At 47.8% G+C, this 18,586-nt stretch overlaps 2 protein-coding genes across 6 annotated transcripts in view; one reads left to right on the top strand and one right to left on the bottom strand.

Moving 5' to 3' along the window:
- Positions 1-1,856: 1,856 nt before the first annotated feature.
- Positions 1,857-6,118, top strand: TRIM59 (tripartite motif containing 59). The gene is made up of 2 exons (XM_066193683.1): positions 1,857-2,218; positions 4,577-6,118. Exon 2 carries the CDS (start codon positions 4,580-4,582, stop codon positions 5,816-5,818), a length of 1,239 nt encoding a protein of 412 aa, XP_066049780.1. The 5' UTR covers positions 1,857-2,218; positions 4,577-4,579; the 3' UTR covers positions 5,819-6,118.
- A 146-nt stretch (positions 6,119-6,264) lies between these two features.
- SMC4 (structural maintenance of chromosomes 4) overlaps positions 6,265-18,586 on the bottom strand; it is a 28,282-nt gene continuing 15,960 nt past the window's right edge. For 3 of the 5 annotated variants that reach the window (XM_066193679.1, XM_066193677.1, XM_066193678.1), the window contains exons 6-23: positions 18,342-18,506; positions 17,274-17,401; positions 16,917-17,057; positions 16,064-16,214; positions 15,594-15,758; positions 14,708-14,941; positions 13,961-14,146; positions 13,045-13,206; positions 12,691-12,916; positions 12,531-12,610; positions 11,738-11,890; positions 11,519-11,645; positions 10,462-10,651; positions 9,787-9,931; positions 9,052-9,225; positions 8,436-8,618; positions 7,557-7,789; positions 6,474-7,333 (exon numbers count right to left, since the gene is read on the bottom strand). In XM_066193679.1, the coding sequence (XP_066049776.1) occupies positions 6,904-7,333; positions 7,557-7,789; positions 8,436-8,618; positions 9,052-9,225; positions 9,787-9,931; positions 10,462-10,651; positions 11,519-11,645; positions 11,738-11,890; positions 12,531-12,610; positions 12,691-12,916; positions 13,045-13,206; positions 13,961-14,146; positions 14,708-14,941; positions 15,594-15,758; positions 16,064-16,214; positions 16,917-17,057; positions 17,274-17,401; positions 18,342-18,506 (3,273 nt within the window). In that variant the 3' untranslated portion in view covers positions 6,474-6,903. Of the gene's footprint in view, positions 7,334-7,556; positions 7,790-8,435; positions 8,619-9,051; positions 9,226-9,786; positions 9,932-10,461; positions 10,652-11,518; positions 11,646-11,737; positions 11,891-12,530; positions 12,611-12,690; positions 12,917-13,044; positions 13,207-13,960; positions 14,147-14,707; positions 14,942-15,593; positions 15,759-16,063; positions 16,215-16,916; positions 17,058-17,273; positions 17,402-18,341; positions 18,507-18,586 lie in introns of all 5 variants that reach the window. The other 2 variants (XM_066193681.1, XM_066193682.1) reach the window with 2 other exon arrangements.

The following is an 18,586-nucleotide window of genomic DNA, read 5'->3' as shown; positions in this document are numbered from 1 at the left end:
GGAAAGGGGTTTCTTGAGAGAAGTTATTTTTTTTTCTGCTGGAAGTGGAATTATCCTTGGATTACAGAGCCCTGGACAGACCTCACCCAACCTTCCTTCCCAGGAAATTGTGAATTTCTGCTTTGGGAGTGGGACAGGCTGGTCAAAATCCCAATTTCTGCCCAGAACAGTCAAATAATGAACAATTTAAAAGCATTTCAAGGGAAAGGAAACCCTGGCAGAGCCACTCCATAACTTTAGGATGTCTTCAGATTAAATCTCCGCCACTTTTTGCCACTTTTAACCATAAATGTTTCCTCAGCTCTGCGTGTCACCAAATTCCTGGCGGGAAAAGCTGCTCCCGAGGCTGGAAACAATTAGAGGAATTCTGCATCTGGAGCAAATATTGGTGAGAGGAAACTTAGTAGCTGCAAACGTGTCAAGTTTACAAACTCTCTCCGGGTAAGTTGTCGCTACTGCTCCAGTGAAACACAAAGAAATCATTGGGAAAATTAATATTTGCTGCATTATCCGCAGGAAAAGTGGCCGGGAGCTTCATTTCCATCAAATAATTCCCCTTTTTGCTGGTCAATCCATTATAAATCCCGTATTTATCCTGCTGCCCCAGAACTGAGGAAGGCTTTTCCTTAAGTTGTCATTAAAATGTCCATTTTAATCCTAAATTCTTTCACTTCTGAATTTCTACTAAGCACTAAAGGCTGCGCTTACTAGAAAAGGATCAATTTAGGGAAACTTGAAATGCCAACTACTGGTGAATGTGTTCCAGAAGTTTTGTGATTTGATGGAAAGGCGCAGATGGGGGTTAGAATTCCATCAGCAATACATGGATTTAATCACAGATTTAATTCCTGGAATGGCAGTTTGCACTTGGAATGCTGCTTCATCTCGAATTTCTTAATTTAAGTACATAAAATAGATGAAAACCAACAAATGCTCCTACTCTCAGTTTTGTGAATTATTGCCAAATCTCCCTTATTTTCTGCTCCTGTAGTTTTCCCTGTAGGAGTTTCCGGATGTGATGGGTAATTTGTGATTAGAGCTTGAGGGGTTTTATTATTTGAAACGTAAATCTAGCTGTTCCCCAGATATTTGTATAATATTCTCTACGCAGTAGTTTTTAAAGGACTTTTAAGGTAAGTTTTGAGCGATGGCGCATTATGATTTACATCACAACGTGAAATGAGTTTCATTTCTCTTTCAAATTCACTTTGTAACAGCTGAGAGTAACTTCGGTGAGCTGTAAATTAATAGAGAATAACGTGGGATATGAGAAAAGCCTTCACTGGCTGGCTTCTCTGGGCCTGCCCACCCTCCCAGGGGGGATTCCTGCCCAAAATCCTGCCCTGGGCAGTGGGAGCCATTCCCCGTGTCCTTAAAAACCCTCTCAGCTGTCTTCGGCACACAAATGAGCTTCAAAGAAAAGAGGAAATTTCAATTTCCGCGCTCAGCAGCTGCCACAAGGCGCGGTTCTGTGTCACCAGGTTCCGTGGCTCCCGTTTTCCACCTTCAGGGGCGATTTTTCCGTGGGTTGTGGACAGGAATGGGGTGGAGGCGCTGGATGTAGAGCGGGGATGAGGCTCCCGCTCCTCCCTCCCTCCCTCCCTCCCTCCCTTCCTCCCTCCCTCCCTCCTCCCTCCCTCCCTTTCCTTCCTCCCTTACATCCCTCCCTCCCTTCCCTCAGTTCTCTCTCTGCTCTCCCCGGGCTCCATCCCCGCCCTCAGCTCCGCCTCTTCCCGCTCCCGCCATTGGCATCCGAGCGGCCCTTCCCGGGCGGGGCGGGGAGAGCGGCTCCATCCCCGGCAGCGGCTCCATCACCCGGTGGAGGGACAGGGAGCGGCTCCATCGCTGAACGGAGGGGCCGGGAGCGGCTCCATCGCCCGGCGGAGGGACAGGGAGCGGCTCCATCGCCCGGCCGAGCTCCCCGGGAGCGGCTCCATCGCCCGGCCGAGCTCCCCGGGAGCGGCTCCATCGCCCGGCCGAGCTCCCCGGAGGGCCCGGCCCGGTGCTCGCCGCCCTCCCGGGACCCCGCGGGGTCCGGGGCCGCGTGAGCGCCGCTTTTATCGTGTTTCAGCTTGTTGCTGTCGCTGCGGCTCGGCAGGTTCGGGTGTGGATCCCTTTTCCCTCGTGCAGGGACGGCGCCCAGCGATCGCCGGTGTCCGGGAGCTGCAGGGGACGGGTGAAGGCGTGCTCCTCTCTCTGGCCCCACAATAAATTACAGGTAAATGCTCCTGACCAGAAGCTTTGACAGAGTTATAAGGGATGGAGAGTTAGTCTTGGTAACGGAATCGAAAGATAGAGGGTGATAGAGAATCGTAAAATACCCTGAGGGTATGGCAAGGGACCCACAATTATCACCAAACTCCTGGCCCTGGGTTCTGCTTCCTGAAAGTTTGGGGTTAGAATTACCAGCACAGGTTCCTATTGTAAACGTCTTCATTGAAGTGATGCCTGTACCGGCCCTGAAAAATCCCTGAGACTGAGGCAGAGTGAGAACGTTGAGGGGAAATCGCTGTGATTTCTTACAAGCCGAGGCTGGCGCTGAATTCTTTCTGCCATTAAAGAGCAGAGAAGATCCCTGGCCGTGTGCCGGAGTGTTACATCCTTCGGGGCAGAGCAGGAGCGGCAGGAGCCTGGCAGCTCCCGTTCCTGGGGAGCCTTTGCCCTTGGAATGGGCTGGCACAGCCCTTGTCCAATGCCCAATTCCCCTTTTTAATCCCCCTAAAGCAGTTATTTATCTCCCTAAACACCGATGGCTGTGTGGATGCTGTGGCAGATGAAGCCAGCGTTTCCCAGCTTCCTGCTGCTTTTTTGGTTTTGTTTTGGTATTTTGGTTTTTTTTTTTTTTTTTTCCCCCTGGAAAACTTTTTTGTACTTTGCTGAACTCCGCGGTGTCTCCTCTGTCCTTTCCCTTGTGTTCCCAGCCTGTTTCCAATCTGTTCAATCCACTCTGCGGGTGGAAATCGATCAGTAAATGAGCGTTTCCTCCGTGCTGCTGCCAGCGTCGGGTGAAACTGAATTTCAGGGTTTCCACCTTTTTTCTTTGTCTGGAGCAAAGTAAGAAAACGCTGGGTGCCCATAGCAAACCTGAGCATTGCGGATGTTGTTGGGACATGAAAGAATAAATAAACAGAATAAACAGCGGCAGTGCTGTTCCCTCGTGGGGAGCCCGGGGTGCCCAGAGCCGAACCTGCTGCGGACTCCGGCCCAAATTCACATTGGGAGGTGCCTGGAAAACTCTGGGGAAATGGGAATGAAACCCTGGGGCGGGACAGCTCCGTGTGCTGGGAGGGACGTTCCTCCTGCAGCTCTGGGGACATTCCTGACACAGCCAAGAGATGTTTTTGTCAAGGTTTTCCTTTGCTTTTTCCTTGGCAGTTAGATTTGTTTCCTCTCGCCCTTTCCGTAGCTCAGGTAGGTTGGGTGTGTGTTCTTTGGGAAGGAAATTCCCCTCCCACAACAGCCGTGGCTGCTGATCCTGAGCTTTTCCTCTCTTTCCTTCCTCTTCTTCTCCTTCAAAGCTGGAACTCCTGCTGCCGTAACTAAAACATCACAGTGGATCCTTTGGCCTCATTTCACCTCGATTTCAGCGCAGGGCTGCCCTCCCTGACCAAGCCCAGCCTGGCTAAGGCAGTGAGATAAGCCAGGCTTATTTCTGTGCCAGCAGCACAGGCTGCTGTGCTCAGAGCTGATTTAACTCCCCGAGAACAGGGTCTGCTTCAGCTCCTGCCTTCCCTCAGCCTGAGCCCAGCTCACACCTCAGGTTAGACCCTAAACTGATGGGGTTTGATCCGAAATGCTCTGACAGTTCCTTTCTGCAGTGCAGCAAAGTCCACGGAGCTGACTGGAACTCAGGAAGGGGGCAGGAAAGTGTGGCACAAAGAGAAGGAAGTTTGGTACCAATTTCCCCTTTTTTTAGCAGAAAGAAAATCAGAATTACCATAATTTATTAGGAAAACAGTGTTACTGTTCCTTGGGATTTTGCAGTGTGATTGATTTCACTCAGCTGGGAAAGAGAGCAAAGCAACGTTGCAGAGAATGGAAAGTGAAAGTTGATTTTTTTAGTTTTGTGCTTAAAGTAACCCAGGAGTAATTCCTGCTGTGGTGGCGTCTGTGAGGGCTGCTCAGTTGGACTTTCTGTGCCAGAGCCTTTGAGAGAGCTGCTAAATGTGACTGTTTAATGCGCTTACAACTATTTTATGTTACAAAAGAAACACTTGAAACTAATGCAGGAGAGAAAAAAAAAATCTGTACTTCTGTTCACATTGAAAACGTTACTCCTGGTGGGAGAAAATTTCCATAGCTCTGAGCTTATTTAGAAATTCTGGTTCTGGCTTTTACCACTGTTTTCCACTATATCTGGTGGCAGATCGCTGCTTTTCCCGGATTTTTAAGGGTTGGATATGGATGATACGGATACGGTTGGGTGAATGCTCTGAAATTTGCTGAGCTCATTGAGCCGTTGCTCACTTCCATTATTTTTTTTCCTCCCCCATTGCTTTGGTGGGGAATTCCCGGTGAGGAAACGCTGAGGCTCCGGGAGCAGAGATGAGCGAGGCTTGGTTGTGTGTTCCTGCAGGCCATGGAGCGGCTGGAGGAGGAGCTGACCTGTGCCATCTGCTGCGAGATCTTCTCGGAGCCGCGGGTGCTGCCGTGCTCGCACACGTTCTGCGGGCCGTGCGTGCAGCGGCTGCTGCGCTCCCCGCGGGCCGGGCGCTCCCCGGGCTGCCCCAGCTGCCGGGCCCCGCTGGCCGTGCCCGCCGCCGGCCCCGAGGCGCTGCCCGTCAACTTCGCGCTCAAAGCCGTCATCGACAAATGCCGGCGGGAGGAGGAGGAGGCGGCGGCGGCCGGGGCCGGGGCCGGGGCCGGGGCCGAGGCGGGGACGTGCCGGGCGCACCCCCGGCAGCCGCTGAACGTTTACTGCCTGCAGGACCGGCGGCTGGTGTGCGGCCAGTGCCTGACCATCGGCAAACACCGCGGGCACAGCATCGATGACCTGCAGAGCGCCTACAGGAAGGGCAGGGAGGCTTCGGGCCGGCTCCTGGAGGAGCTGCGGGAGCAGTCCCGCTCCAGGGTGTGCGCAGAGAGGCTGCAGCAGGAGAAGGCTCGCTGCCAGGACGCCGTGCAGAGCGACAGGGAGGTTGTGCTGAGGTATTTTAAGAGACTCGGCGATGCCTTGGAGCGGCAGAAGGAAGCTCTGCTGAGCGCGCTGGATGAACTGGACAGCAGCATCTCGGAGAAATTCGATCCCCTCATCGAGGAGGTGGAGAAAGTGAAGTTGGAAGAGAGTGAGTTAAAGGAGCTGTATTCAGCTGTCCAGGAGGAGGAGTCCCCGCTGCTTTTCCTGGAGAAGCTGGACGGGCTGCAGCTGAGGCTCCAGGCTCTCAGAAAGAAGAAACTCCCAGAGCCTGAACCTGTGGAGATCCATCCGAGGATGGAGAAGGTGCTGCAGGACACGTGGTCCAAAGCTGAGCTCAGGGGGGTGCACAGGATCCACCCTCCAAAGCTCCACCTGGCTCCCAGGAGCCAAGGCTTGGGAGAGCAGCTCCCAGCTGCACTCTGGCGTCTTGTTACTGAAATCCAGGCTGCTCTTGCTGAGCCAAACGTTCTTCTCTCGATCCTGATCATGCTTTTGGTGGTGTTGCTCAGGGATCTCTTAGCTGGTACCATCCCGCCTCCTCTGGTGCAGCTCTGGAAATTCCTGCAGTGGATTTCTCCAGATTTCTGCACCTCCCTGCAGGACAGAGTGCAAGAGCTGTGCTTCACTTCTGCCCTGCCTCTGCAGTTGTGCAGGAGAATTTTTCCTGACTACTTCGATTAGATTGAAAACACCTAGTGCAGCAATCCAGCAGGATTTTCAATTTCTATTTAAAAGCTGGACTGTTAAAGCTCTGCCCTTGTTCTGTTTCCTTGTCCTTCCTTTGCTCTATTGCATGGGATCTCCTCTGAACTAACGTTCTGATCCACTTAAGGTGAGGAGAGGCGTTGCCTTGATCCACAACTTTGGAATTTGGTCCCTAACATGCTCCTGGAATTCTTTGCCAAAGATCAGGTGCATGTCTGAGCTTCTGCTGCGATTCTTGGCCATTTTGCATTGCAGTAAATTCCACTGCTTCCTTCAGCTGGTGTCTGTGTCTTTGGTGCTGCCCCTGCCCCCTGGTAAATCCCATGCACTCTCTTTTTCATCACTTTACATCTCCCTTTCCTTCATTTTTACATGACATTCCAAAAGCGGAATTTCTTGAGGCTGGGTTTATATTAACGAGATGAAATTTTTACAAAATTTATTCAAAATTTACAAAACAAAGTTTACAATATAAAATGAGATCAGACAAAAATAAACAGCAGCCACGGAAGTTGCTTCCTGCCTATTTTTGGGCTACACTGCATGCAGGGAGGCCAAGTTCCTCCAGTCCTTTCACAGCCAGGATTTTGGGGTTGGTGGCCACGCTTTTGGTGGTGTTTTGGGTTTTATAAATCCCAATTAATCTGTCTGCAATCTCAAACATGTTGTTCCGCAGGGAGATGATGATGAACTGGGCGTTTTTGGTTTGTTCCTGGAAGAGAAGTGATTTGTGTTAGTGCCTGGCGTTCCCAAAATCCCCCCCTGTCCTGGGTGTGGCACACAAAGCCAAGATTAAACCTGCAGCTGCAGGCAACTTCCAAGTGGTTCCCCAGACTGAAATAGCTGCTGCTCCTAATCTTTGCCACCTGCTTCCAAAAGTGCTATTAATAATAACCCTGAATATTCCACTTTCTTCGAGTTTAATTACCTGAACTGGAGCCGTGAAAGTGGTTTGCTTTGATTAAATACGGTGAGGGCAGAAGTTTTAAAGGCATGAAAAAAAAATTAATTACAACTAATTAAGATATAGATCAAAGCCACTGCTGGGAATGACATGGGAGTTATAAATCCAAGGAACCTGGGGAAATGATGAGTTTGGATCCATCAGTAACAGCTGAGGTTGTGTATTCTGATAACAGCTGATGGTTTTGGGGGGAAATCTGTGTGTGTTCCAGAGGGAGCAGTGAAACTGCAGCATCCCAGAGTTTCCATCTGTAACTGTGTGACACTTTGTCCCTTCTGGAGGAGGAGGGACCATCCCAGGAGGAACTTACATGGATGTAAAGTTGAGGCCAGGAGGAACTTACATAGATGTAAAATGCCACGATGGAGACGTTCTTGAAGTCGAGGGCGGCGTCGATCTCGTCCATGAAGTACAGAGGGGTGGGTTTGTAGTGGTGGAGGGCAAACACCAGGGCCAGGGAGCTCAGGGTCTTCTCTCCTCCTGACAGATTGAAGATTTTCTTCCAGCTTTTCTTGGGAGGCCGGACACTGGAACAGAGCAAGAGTTGGGTCTGTCAGGAATTTTAATTCCCAATTTCTCCAGGAGAAAGAAATTTATCTGAGAGCTAGAATGTTGTGGTTCCTGTCACTGTTGGCCCATGCTGAGCCTGTCTTGGTTCACTGATGCTCAGTGAACATTTAGTTTAACAACAGGTTGAAAAAAGGAACTATGATGATTAAAACTGAATAGAATATGAAGTGTTTTGAAAACCTGAACATGATTCCCTCCGAGAAGGGATCCAGACTGTCCACAAGCTCCAGCTCAGCATCCCCTCCCAGCGTGAGCATCTGGTAGTTCTCCTTCAGCTTGTTGGTGATGACATTAAACCCTGCCATGAATTCATTCAGCCGCTGTTTCCTGAGCTCTTCAAAGGCCTCTCTGAATTTGTCCCTCTCGCTGGTGATGTTGTCCAGTTCTCCCACGTGCTTCAGGTACAGCTCTTCCTGCAGGGAAAAAACATCCAAACCCATGGGCACTTAGAGCAGCTGCCTCCTCAGTTTAAACCACTTCTCCTACCATTTGAACGTTCCTTTTCCCCAGCTTGGCTAACAGCCCTGAAACAAAACCCCCAAATCTGGCTCTCTTTTTCCATCTCTGCTGCGCTGAGGGAAAACAAAAAAACCAAACCCGTGTCAAAATAAAAAAAATATTTCATCTGTGGAATGGCTCACTATTACTGATGTGAGGGGGGAAAAATCCGGGTGTTTTGTGTCTGTCTTGGCTGTGAAGACTTGACTATTAAATAAACATTCCCAGGAGAATAAGAATATAGATAGATAGATATAGATAAGAATTAATAAACAGCTGAGTCTGAACCCGAACACTGTCTCTCAAGCATTTAATCCTGGTTCTAACAGAAAAGATAACTAACCCACAAATCATGGAAATATTTAGGTTGGAAAAAACTTGAGGATCACCCAGGAACTTGTTGCCAGCTGACAATGACAGCATGGAAGCTCCTGGAAACAAGTTTCAAAGAGTTGGTAACAACAGGAACAGGTGGATTCCAGGCTCCCAAAAGGAAGGAGGAGGAAGAGGGAACGGGCTGGGCTGTCCCCGGGGATGGCAGCAGCATCCCTGCAGCTTTACCTTGTTCCTGTACTCAGCGATGGCAGCCAGGTTGGGGCGGAGCTGGTGGCGCTGTGCCTCCAGCAGCGCGATTCTCTTGCTGAGCACGTCGGGTTCCTGCAGCGCCTCCAGCTCCTCCTCGCTCAGAGCCCGCAGCTCCTCCCGGGCCTGGCCCTCGATGGGGTGCAGGGACAACGTGGAGATCTGCAATGCAAAACAAAGGGGGTGGAGAGCACTAATTAATATGTGGAGCACTTTAGATTCTGTTTGTCAAATGAGGTTTTGCTGGGTTAGGACGGGGAAGCTTCAAATCGCCAAACGCTCCAAGGTTCTTCCCACAAGTCCCTTGAAAATGGGATGTGAAAGAGAGAATAAATATCCCCTTATCCTATTATCCTGTTCCTGCATATACAACAACGAGCTGTGATCTGAAGTGGAATTTTCTCCCAAATCCTCTGTTTTCTAAGGGGATGAGCTCATCCTGAGAGATCGGCAGAGCAGCTGTGGCTGCCCCTGCATCCCTGGGACAGTGGAAGGTGTCCCTGAGGGTGGATCTGGGTGAGCTTTAAGGTCCTTCCCAAGCCAAACCATTCCACAATTCCCTGACTGAAATTTTCGGAACTAAAGCATTTCCTACCTCTTTTTGCCAGTATTTAATCTTTCCCTGATGGGTGGAGATGTGGCTGTCAATTTGTTCAATTTTCAGCTTGATGCTCAGAGCTTCACTCTGAAGGGCATGTTCAGCATCCCGAATAGTTTTCACCTCCTGGAGTAAATTCTTCTGCTCCTCCTGCACTGCTGGCAGAGCTCCCTGAATAGAAAAATGGCAAATGCCCCCAAAAAGGGCATTAATCAATCACCTACAAACTGCTGCCCATTCTTTGGGTGGAAAGTCTGTTTTCACTTCATTTACTCATGGCGATTGATGGAAACAAATAAATATTCTTGGATTTATAACTGATCCCTGAATTCTAGAATGACTGAGAAAATGCGGCAGTTTGTATTTTCATTCCAGATCTGGATCAAATGGGTCCTACACTCATTTTTAGCTAATTAGAGAAAGACATCAAATCTTAGATTTATTTGAAAGCATTTCAAGCTGTCCTGGTTTTTCCCTCTCTCACAGAAATCTAGACAGGAAACTAAAAATGGAAAAATGTTGTGTTTAAGCAACTTTTAAACCCAGCAATTTCTTTTGGGGAGACCTGGTGTAAGTTTTTTTCCTAAACTGGCTCAGGATAAATTTCCAGGTGAGTATAAAAATCAAACCACGGTTGCTCTGCAGAGAGAGTGGGATGTCAGTGGGATCCAGGGAGGATTGAACTCCTCTCTCCCTGATTTCCCTGGAGCCCAGAGTGGTGCCAGGACTCACCTCAGCCTGCTTGCAGTCGTTCATCACCTCGGCGGCTTTGTCCTCCAGCGTTGTCAGCTCTGCTGTCAAGTCCTTCATTTCCTTCTCGTTTTCTTCCATCTCCTTCTCGGTGCGCCTCAGAGCCTCCTCGGATTTCTTCAGGTTCCTGCCCAGGGACAGGGAGGGATCTCTGTGCACCTCACACGAGGCAAAGAGCACAGGAAATAACCCAGGAGCACAAAACCTCACTGACAGCAGGGAGCAAGTGCTGCTTTAGGCACCGACTCCCACACTCCAGAGGGATCCAAGGAAAACAAAGTTGTCTTCCTCAGCAGCCAGACCTCATGAAATGACTTCGTTTCTTCTTTCTGAGGTTGGAAGCTCTGTGGATTGGTGAGCTCCAATAAAAAATAGATCTCATTTTATGTCCTGACAGACCTCCTCATAAAATCAGTCCCTTCAGGTTTGAACTGCTCCTGCACATCCAATCAAGTGCTATTTTGGACTTTATCCTGAATGTAACAGTTTAGGCAATATTAGAGAAATAATTCAGGCAAACGCTAGAGAAATGCTGATTAAATATGACTTTTAAACCATTAGAAACTACAAAATCTGACTTCCCTTTCCCTCCCTGAGCCCCACTGAGCACAGACACCGAGTGAGCGCAGCTCCAGCCTGGAGCTCTCTGTGCTGTACCTCTCTGCAGTCCTGCCTGCCACCTGGGCCTTGGTGATGGCTGAGGAACAGTCATCCATTTCCTTGTCAAGCTGGTCAATTTTGTCCTGCTGAGCCTTCAGTTTCTGGTTGTGGGTGTCCATGATGAGCTGGTGCAGCCGTTTCACCTCCTCCTCCATCTTCCTGGCCTTCTCAGCCACACACTCATAATCTGGCCATGGAAAAGGGAGTTAAAGGCACTGCCAGCCCTGGGGCTGCTCAGGGACATCAGCCCTGAAGGGATTCCACATGGAACCTCTGCTCTGTTCCTCCATTGAGAAGTGCACAGATTCTCTGTGCTGTGACAAGTGGAACTGTGACAGACAGTTATGACTTAACTGAGACAAACTCAGTGAGTTTGACTGGGACAAACATCTAAATCCTGCCAATTCTTTCTGCCACTGCTCTACCAAAGCCCTCCTGCCATAAAAACCACTCCATGTGGATTAGTAAATGTACACAGAGTGCTTAAATATATGAGGTGGGGCATTAGAAGTTCCTCCGAGCTCATTCTTTGCATTTAATTAATAGGAAGATGCTTAAAAGTTGGATTTTAAGAACTGCTCACCAGCATTTCCCAGGAGTTGGTGTGACTGTGTAGTTCCTGCCCCTGCTGAACAGCATCACTGCACAAAAGGGATGTGTTCCCACAAGGAACACATACAGGGATTTATTTTAGACTCATGGCAGAGCCTGTTTAGAGCCTGGCAAAAGCCTTCACTTCACTTTCATATCATTACCTCCTCATTAACAATTCTAATTAAACTAAGTTGCCCTATGAATGTGTGATACAACCACAAAAATCTAAGCAAAGAAACAAAATACTGAAATTCATGTTAACTTTAGCTTGACTGAAATATGAACTTGGACAATTACAAAGAAAAGGGGTTTTACTCTCTGATCTCTAGGAGCACATTAAAAAACGGGGTCTCAAACCAAGACAGGGAACTGAAGCACAAACCCAAACCCCGTTCCTTCCCCTATTGCTGAAAGAGATTACTACAACTTTTATCTCTAATCCTCTCTCCACAAAATGTACCTTTTTTATAACCATCAAGGGCTTTTTCCATCTCCTTCTGTTTGGTTTTGTCTGGAGCAGCAGCAGCCACGTTGACTTCGAGTTCTTTGATTTGCTTTTTGAGATCCATTTCTTGTTCAGAAAATCCCTGCAGAGAACACAAGACTGGGCTGGAATCTTGTCCTTGACACCAGCCAGGCCTGTGTGGGGCTGAGCTGGGAGGAGCTCAGGAATCCTCACCTGCATGCTGGCTGTGTATTTCTCCGAGGTGTTCCTCATTTCCCGAATGTCCTGCTGCAGTTTCCTTATGGCTTCCTCAAGCTGGGATTTCTCCTCCTCACACTGCACAGCTCTCTTGGAATCCCTCTGCAGCTGGGATTCCATTTTGCAGATCTGCACAGAATGAGAGGATTATTTACTGACGTCACCACGACAAAACCAAGCCAGGGCTCATCCCTGTGCTCAACAGCTCCTAAAACACAGGAGGAAGTGGAGTAAGAACTTGAACTTGGGGAGTCTGAGTGCTGGGAACATCAGCTGTCAGCGAGGAACAAGAGGAACAGCTCCAGATTAAAACCTGAATGGAATTCAGAAGGAAAAGCAAACTGTATCCTGCTCTGCCAAGAAGGTGTCCAAGCTATCAAAGGGAGCACTGTGAATTCAGTAATGGGCTGGGCTGTGAACAAACACAGAATCCCGGAATCCCTGAGGCTGGAAAAGCCCTCCAGGACCACAGAGGCCTGTGCCTGGTCACCACCTTGTCCCCAGCCCAGAGCACTGAGTGTCACCTCCAGGGATGGGGACTCCAAACCTCCCTGGGCAGCCCCTGCCAATGACAACCCTTTTATCCCTGATGCACTTCCAAGCATTGTAACCACTGCTAACATTGGGAATTTTGGCTTTGCAGCCCTTTGTGATCAATTATCTTCCACCCCAGACTGCTCCTGCTCATGCTGCTTTGAAAGGCACAAGTGTGTCAGAACTGCCCAAATGAAGGAATTCTGCTGGAATTCCATTTCCATGATGTACTCACCTCTTCTTCTGAGACATCCATCACAACTGAGGAGCCCATTCTGCCCTTCACGACTCTTCCTCCCCCACCAGTCATGGTTCCTACAGAAAAAGGGACGAGGTCAGAGAACTCCTTGAGCTTTGGTATCAGCCCCAAAGTGCTTCCAATGGAGCTGCAGTACCTGACATCTCGATGATCTGTCCTTGCAGGGTTACCACCCTCCACCTCTTCTCCTTTTGGAATGCTATTCTGGTGGCTTCTTCCAGGTTTTTGGCCACCAGAGTGTCCCTGAGGGCGAAGTAGAAGGCCAGGCGAACCTTGGGGTCCTCCACCTTCACCAGGTCAAAGAGCCTCGGGGCGTTCTCAGGAGTTGGGATTTTCTGCGTTTTCTTTTCCCACACGGCCATCTACATCCACAAAGGAAACCAAGGAATGAATCTTGGGGATCACACTGAGGTCGTTCTATTATTCTGTGGGATGTTAAGGCTTTAAAACCAATGTAATTAGGCTGCAATTAACAGATTCGTTTGCCCACCTTGTCCAGGGCTATAAAGGTGGCGACTCCAATGCCTCCAGCCTTCAGGAAGTTCACACAGGCCTGAGCAGTGTCAATGGTGTCCACAACAATGTGATCCAAGGCTCCACAGGACGAGGAAATGGCCACGTCGTACTTGTCATCAATGGCTCCCAGGTCTCCCTGAGGGTTCAGGGACGAGGGGCAAACACTGATTAATCGGCACCTGAGCTGCTCTTTGAGCTCTGTCCCAGTAAACCCATGAATGTGCTTTTTAAAATCTGAATAAACTGATTTTTCTGAAGCACAGATAATTCTCCTTGGACAAAAAACTGCACAATACAGAACCAGCACTTTCACAATTACACTGCTGTGCAAAAGGGATGGAAAACTCAGCTCTGAATTTTCACAGCTTTAAACCAACGACGCTTGGAAAGAACTGAAAAATATTTGATTTTACAGCATGTCCACAGGATTTACAGCTCTGCTCTCCAAATTCCCTAATGCCAGGGAAGTGAGGCATCCCTCTCCAAATTCCTAATGCCAGGGAAGTGAGGTATCCCTCTCCAAATTCCTAATGCCAGGGAAGTGAGGTATCCCTCTCCAAATTCCCTAATGCCAGGGAAGTGAGGCATCCCTCTCCAAATTCCCTAATGCCAGGGAAATGAGGCATCCCTCTCCAAATTCCCTAATGCCAGGGAAGTGAGGCATCCCTCTCCAAATTCCTAATGCCAGGGAAGTGAGGCATCCCTCTCCAAATTCCTAATGCCAGGGAAGTGAGGCATCCCTCTCCAAATTCCCTAATGCCAGGGAAGTGAGGTATCCCTCTCCAAATTCCTAATGCCAGGGAAGTGAGGTATCCCACACTTTGTCACAGGTACACCACTCAGCTCCTCTAAAGTTCAAACTAAAATTGTAACAGCCTTCTAAAGCTTACCAGCCTTCCATAGAGCCCAGGAATATTCCCACATTTCTTCTGCTGGAGCAGAGCCTCGAGCACTTTTCCTCGGCTGCGACTTTGCGCTAAAGAACTTTTGGCTTCTTCGACTTTTCGGCGCAGGTTCCTCACGAGATCCTTGGCCCCCGATTCTTCCCTTCCCAGCTTCTCCAGAGCATTCTCTTTCTGGGGGTTCAAAGACATTGGCTCAGCCTCCCAAAATTTCCTGGATTCAGGGAGTCTTCAATGCATGGTTTTGTTCTTTGGGGAATGATTGAGGAGCAAGAAATGGGATTTGAAGAATGGTTTGGGCGGGGAGGGATATTAAAACCCCCCAGTGTCACCCCAGCCATGGCAGGGACATCTCCCACTGTCCCAGGCTGCTCCAAGCCCTGTCCAGCCTGGCCTTGGGCACCCTCAGGGATCCAGGGGCAGCCACAGCTGCTCTGGGAAGCTGTTCCAGGGCCTCAGCACCCTGAAGAAAGTTTGGGATTGCAGCCACATCTCAGTGTGAAATCAAATCCATTCCCTTGCAGGGATTTGTAGGATTTAAGTCAACACTGGCTTAACAAAGTAAGTTTGAAATCCAGTATTTGCTCCACCAGCAAAGTGAGTATCAGAAAAGAGCTTTTCAATGTTGTTTCAGAGAGATGGGTCATGGTTTATTTTCACCACCATAAATGCCAAAGGGAAGAGTGGGCCTTTGGTCTGTGTGACTCCAGACAAAATGGGAAAGCCAAGTCTCACCTCCCTGAGCTGCTGCTCAGCCTGGGGCAGTTTCCCAGCAATGTCTCTGAGGGCAGCTTTCCTTTCCTTCAGGGTGTTGGAGGTGCTCCCCAGGGCCTCCTGAGCCTGGTTGAGGCGGGCCACAGCAGAGTTGTACCTGCTCAGGTAGAGCTCCAGCTCCGACTGCGCAATCTCCATCTTGGAGCGGGCCTCGGTCACCTCCTTGCTGAACTCCATCAGCTCCTTCTCCTTGCCCTGCAGAGACACCCAGGGACAGCTCAGCCCCTCAGCTGGCCAAAGGGAACAGGGATGGGATGGGCTTTGCCAGCCCTGGCAGCACGAAACACTTCTGTTCTCTGGGAGAAGCAGCATTTCTTTGTTAATTACCATTAATGGCTTAACAAGTTATCACAGAGCATTTCCATCCATTGTATTGTTTTCTGAAAGGTGGGAGGAGCTAAATTACAGCTCAAATCCATGGAGAATCCACATCTCCAAGGACAGAAAATCACCCTGCAAATTTACAGGATGAATTTTCAGCCTCCAGCTACTGAACATCACCAGCACCAATAACCAAATGTTAAACAGTTGTCCATTAATTCACTGTGTGGGAAAGGCTGGGAACAGATCATTCCAGAATATCTTTATTGATTTAAGCAACAGCATTGGCTTAAATGTTCTGGTGGCAGAAAATCAGAGTGTATTATTTATATTAAATCTATGAAGGAGCTACTTGATGATGCCTGAGCACTCAAAAAGCAGCCAAGGGTTTAGCTGTAATTATTCATTTCAGATTAATTTCCCACCGAGGCTCCTCTGAACTACCACAAGGGACAGTGGAATTGTCAATAAATAGCATTTTACAAGTGCCTGCTGCTGGTTTCTTTGAGAAGAGTGAAGTCCAAACCTCTTTCTCCTTCTGAATCTCCTTGGTCTCGTCCTGCAGGCTGGCCAGGACCTGCCTGAGCTTGGCCTCCTCCTTGTCCTTGGCCTTGGCCAGCAGCTCCTTCTTGGCCGTGGCATCCTCCATGGCTTTGGTGCTCGTGGAGGGGACGTTCCTCAGCTCCTCCACCTGCACCAGGAAAGGACCTTGAGCTCCTCTCCCGCTGGGACAGCAATTCCTGAATCCCTCCTCCAGCCAAAGGATCCCAACAGCTCTCAGTGACCAAGTGTGGATGACCCAGATCCACCCACGGAGTCATCACTGCACTAAGCGATCAGCAAACAAAACCTCTGACTTAAAAAGATTTAATGACTTAAAATATCTGATTAAAACAATTTAAACCCCATTTTTCCACTTTCTTTGTGTCCTTCCCATTTTCTCCCACAATGAGTTGCACTTTTCCAAGGCAATCCAGCTGATCCATCCCCCCCTACCTTCTCCTTGTCCTTTTGAAACTGCTTCTCCAGTTTTTTAGCCTTGCTCTTGGCATGTTTGAGTTTCTCCCTCACTTTCACATCCTGCAAATCCAACCGAGTGAATTTTTCTTTATTTTCCTCGATGAACTTTGTGATTTTATTGTATTTCCTGAAGGAAGAAAAGAAAAAAAGAATGATTTCATACAGTAGAAAAATAAGGTTTCTTAAGATTGGTTTAATAAGTCAACATGAAGAATTTGAACCAATATAACTCGGGTTTTGTGATAAACAACATCCAATATTCACTATATTCCCAGTATTTTCCCTGGGAAAATGATGTTCCATCAGAAAAAGATCAACTACCCAAGCAATAGTAAACATATTTTCAGAAATTTTCGGGTTTTTTTCTTGAAAGGATTGAGAATTCCCATCTCCTCCCAGTAATTCCCTGAGGATGAGCAGGTCAATAGTGCAGCTGGATTGGGGACCAGCACCCAGGCAAAGCAATTTTGAGAAACGATTTATGCACAAATGGGAAAAAAATCCCAAATCCATGTCCCTAAGCATTAGGGTTGTAAATCTGAAAGATATTTTTAAATGTTTTTTGTACAGTCGATATAAAGTAATATTTAAAATCCATTAAAAAGATCAGACATTTTCTTCTTGTAATTGTGAATCTTACCCAGAACCAAATCAAACCAATGTGAATTTTCTGTCATTTATTTTTGTGCATTTAATTTATTTTTGTGCATTAATTTAAATGCTTCTTTGTGTATTTAGATGTACCAGAAGTGACTCTGCTCATCAGATAATTTAATTTTTTGCTGGGCAACATGTAAAACGTGGTACTACACATCCCTGAAGTACTCACTTCTCAAGTTCTTTCAAAGCTTTATTCTTGGTTTTTGTTTCCTCTGCAAGTTTGCTGCTTTTCTCATTAATACTTTTAGTTTCTTCATTAATTTTCTCTTTCTGCATTTCCAGGTCGTTTATTCGTTTCTTTAGGTCATGGCTGGGGAAAGAAAACAACAATAAATCCTCCCTTTCCTCCAGCTTCACAATAAATCTCTAGTTCCAATTCTCAGTGTAACAGGATTTTGTAAAGCATCAAAAAATAACAACAATTTGGAGTTAGAAGTGGAAAATATTTTGAATTAGAGATGCTGAAGCAAAGTTTAAGAGCAGCCCCACAATGTTAGAGCCAACCCCAAACCTGGGAATTACTTACATGTAATATTGACAGATGTGATTCTTTTCCTTAAATATTTGGTTTTCCAAGCAAAGGAACTCAATGGCTTTATTCTTGTCCTCTTCCAAGGCATCCTTTTCTTTCTCCACTATTTTAACTCGATTTAACTGGAGAAAAGAGAGGGGCAGAGCTGAGGCAGGGTCAGCACTACAGGAGAGAACCATGAGGAGAAAATTCCAAGCCCTTTGTAGGACATGAATCCCTCTGGAAAAACTGTATCAGGAATTACCTCTGCAAGGCAATTTTATGGTGATTTCCTTTATCTCAACCTTCTGACTGACCATTTTAGATTTAATTCCTCCAACTACAGGTGTTGTTTAAAACAAGTCTGCCACAGGATTTACCACGGCCACCTCAAGGACCTCTAAAACTTTTAGAGCTTTTTTAGCCCTTTTAGCACTGAGTGCACCAATAAAAGGTCACAAAAGGAGGCTGGGCAGCAGGAATTGTGTGTTGGGGATTGTTATAAATGCATATTATATAGTTGGCTTTTTGCAAATATTAACATGACTACTATAATTGTACTGTATTCTGTTTTATTAATAAGAGTTTAGAAGGGTAATGAATGTGTATTTTCTGATTATACCAGAAGGTTAAAACTGAGGGTTTTTTAACCTCTTCTTTGTAACATCTAAACCACCAAGCCAAAAGTTATGGGGGGTGAGGGGGGGGTCACCTCGTGACCCTTCATAAAAAACTGTTAAACTTTCTGTTTTTCTTATCCAAATGAAAAGAACCAGAAAACCTCAAAAAAAAAAAAAATTCATACCTATGTTACCAGACAGAGTGGAACCACCCACAAAATAAATCTATTAGATAAGATGATTAGGGATAATTAGATAAAAGAATGTTTGATTAACATCTATTGAAGATTCAAGACAGAAGTCCTAAAAGGGCGAGGGGGCTAGGGGCAGACCTTGTGCCGAGCCCCCTCGGCCGAAAGGCTTCGTTTATTCTGTCTCCTCGTTGATCTATTTTTTTTTATTAAACTGATGTATGTTCTTAGAAGAGAGCGAGGCTGGTTTTTCCGAGGGGGCGCGGGCTCACCGTCTCCCCGCGGCGCTCGTTGAGCAGCTCCACCCTGCGGCACAGGGCGTGGATGGGCTCCTTGAGGCGCGCCGAGCCGATCAGATCCTCCAGGTACTCCAGCATGCCCTCGTCGTGCTCAGCCTGCCCCTTGGGCTTCATCATGGCAATCTGCTCCACCTCCCCCTTGGGAAACAAAAGTGGGGTCACTCTTTTCTTAATGTGTTTTGGTTTTTTCTAAGATGGGGAAAGCATTCCGGAAAAAA

Source organism: Chamaea fasciata, unplaced genomic scaffold, assembly GCF_029207755.1.
Source record: "Chamaea fasciata isolate MVZ Bird 193981 ecotype frontalis unplaced genomic scaffold, bChaFas1.0.hap1 SCAF_11, whole genome shotgun sequence".
NCBI classification, from domain to species: domain Eukaryota; kingdom Metazoa; phylum Chordata; class Aves; order Passeriformes; family Sylviidae; genus Chamaea; species Chamaea fasciata.
Note: the sequence above shows the minus strand (reverse complement) of the source record. Positions and strands in the feature narration are given on the sequence as shown.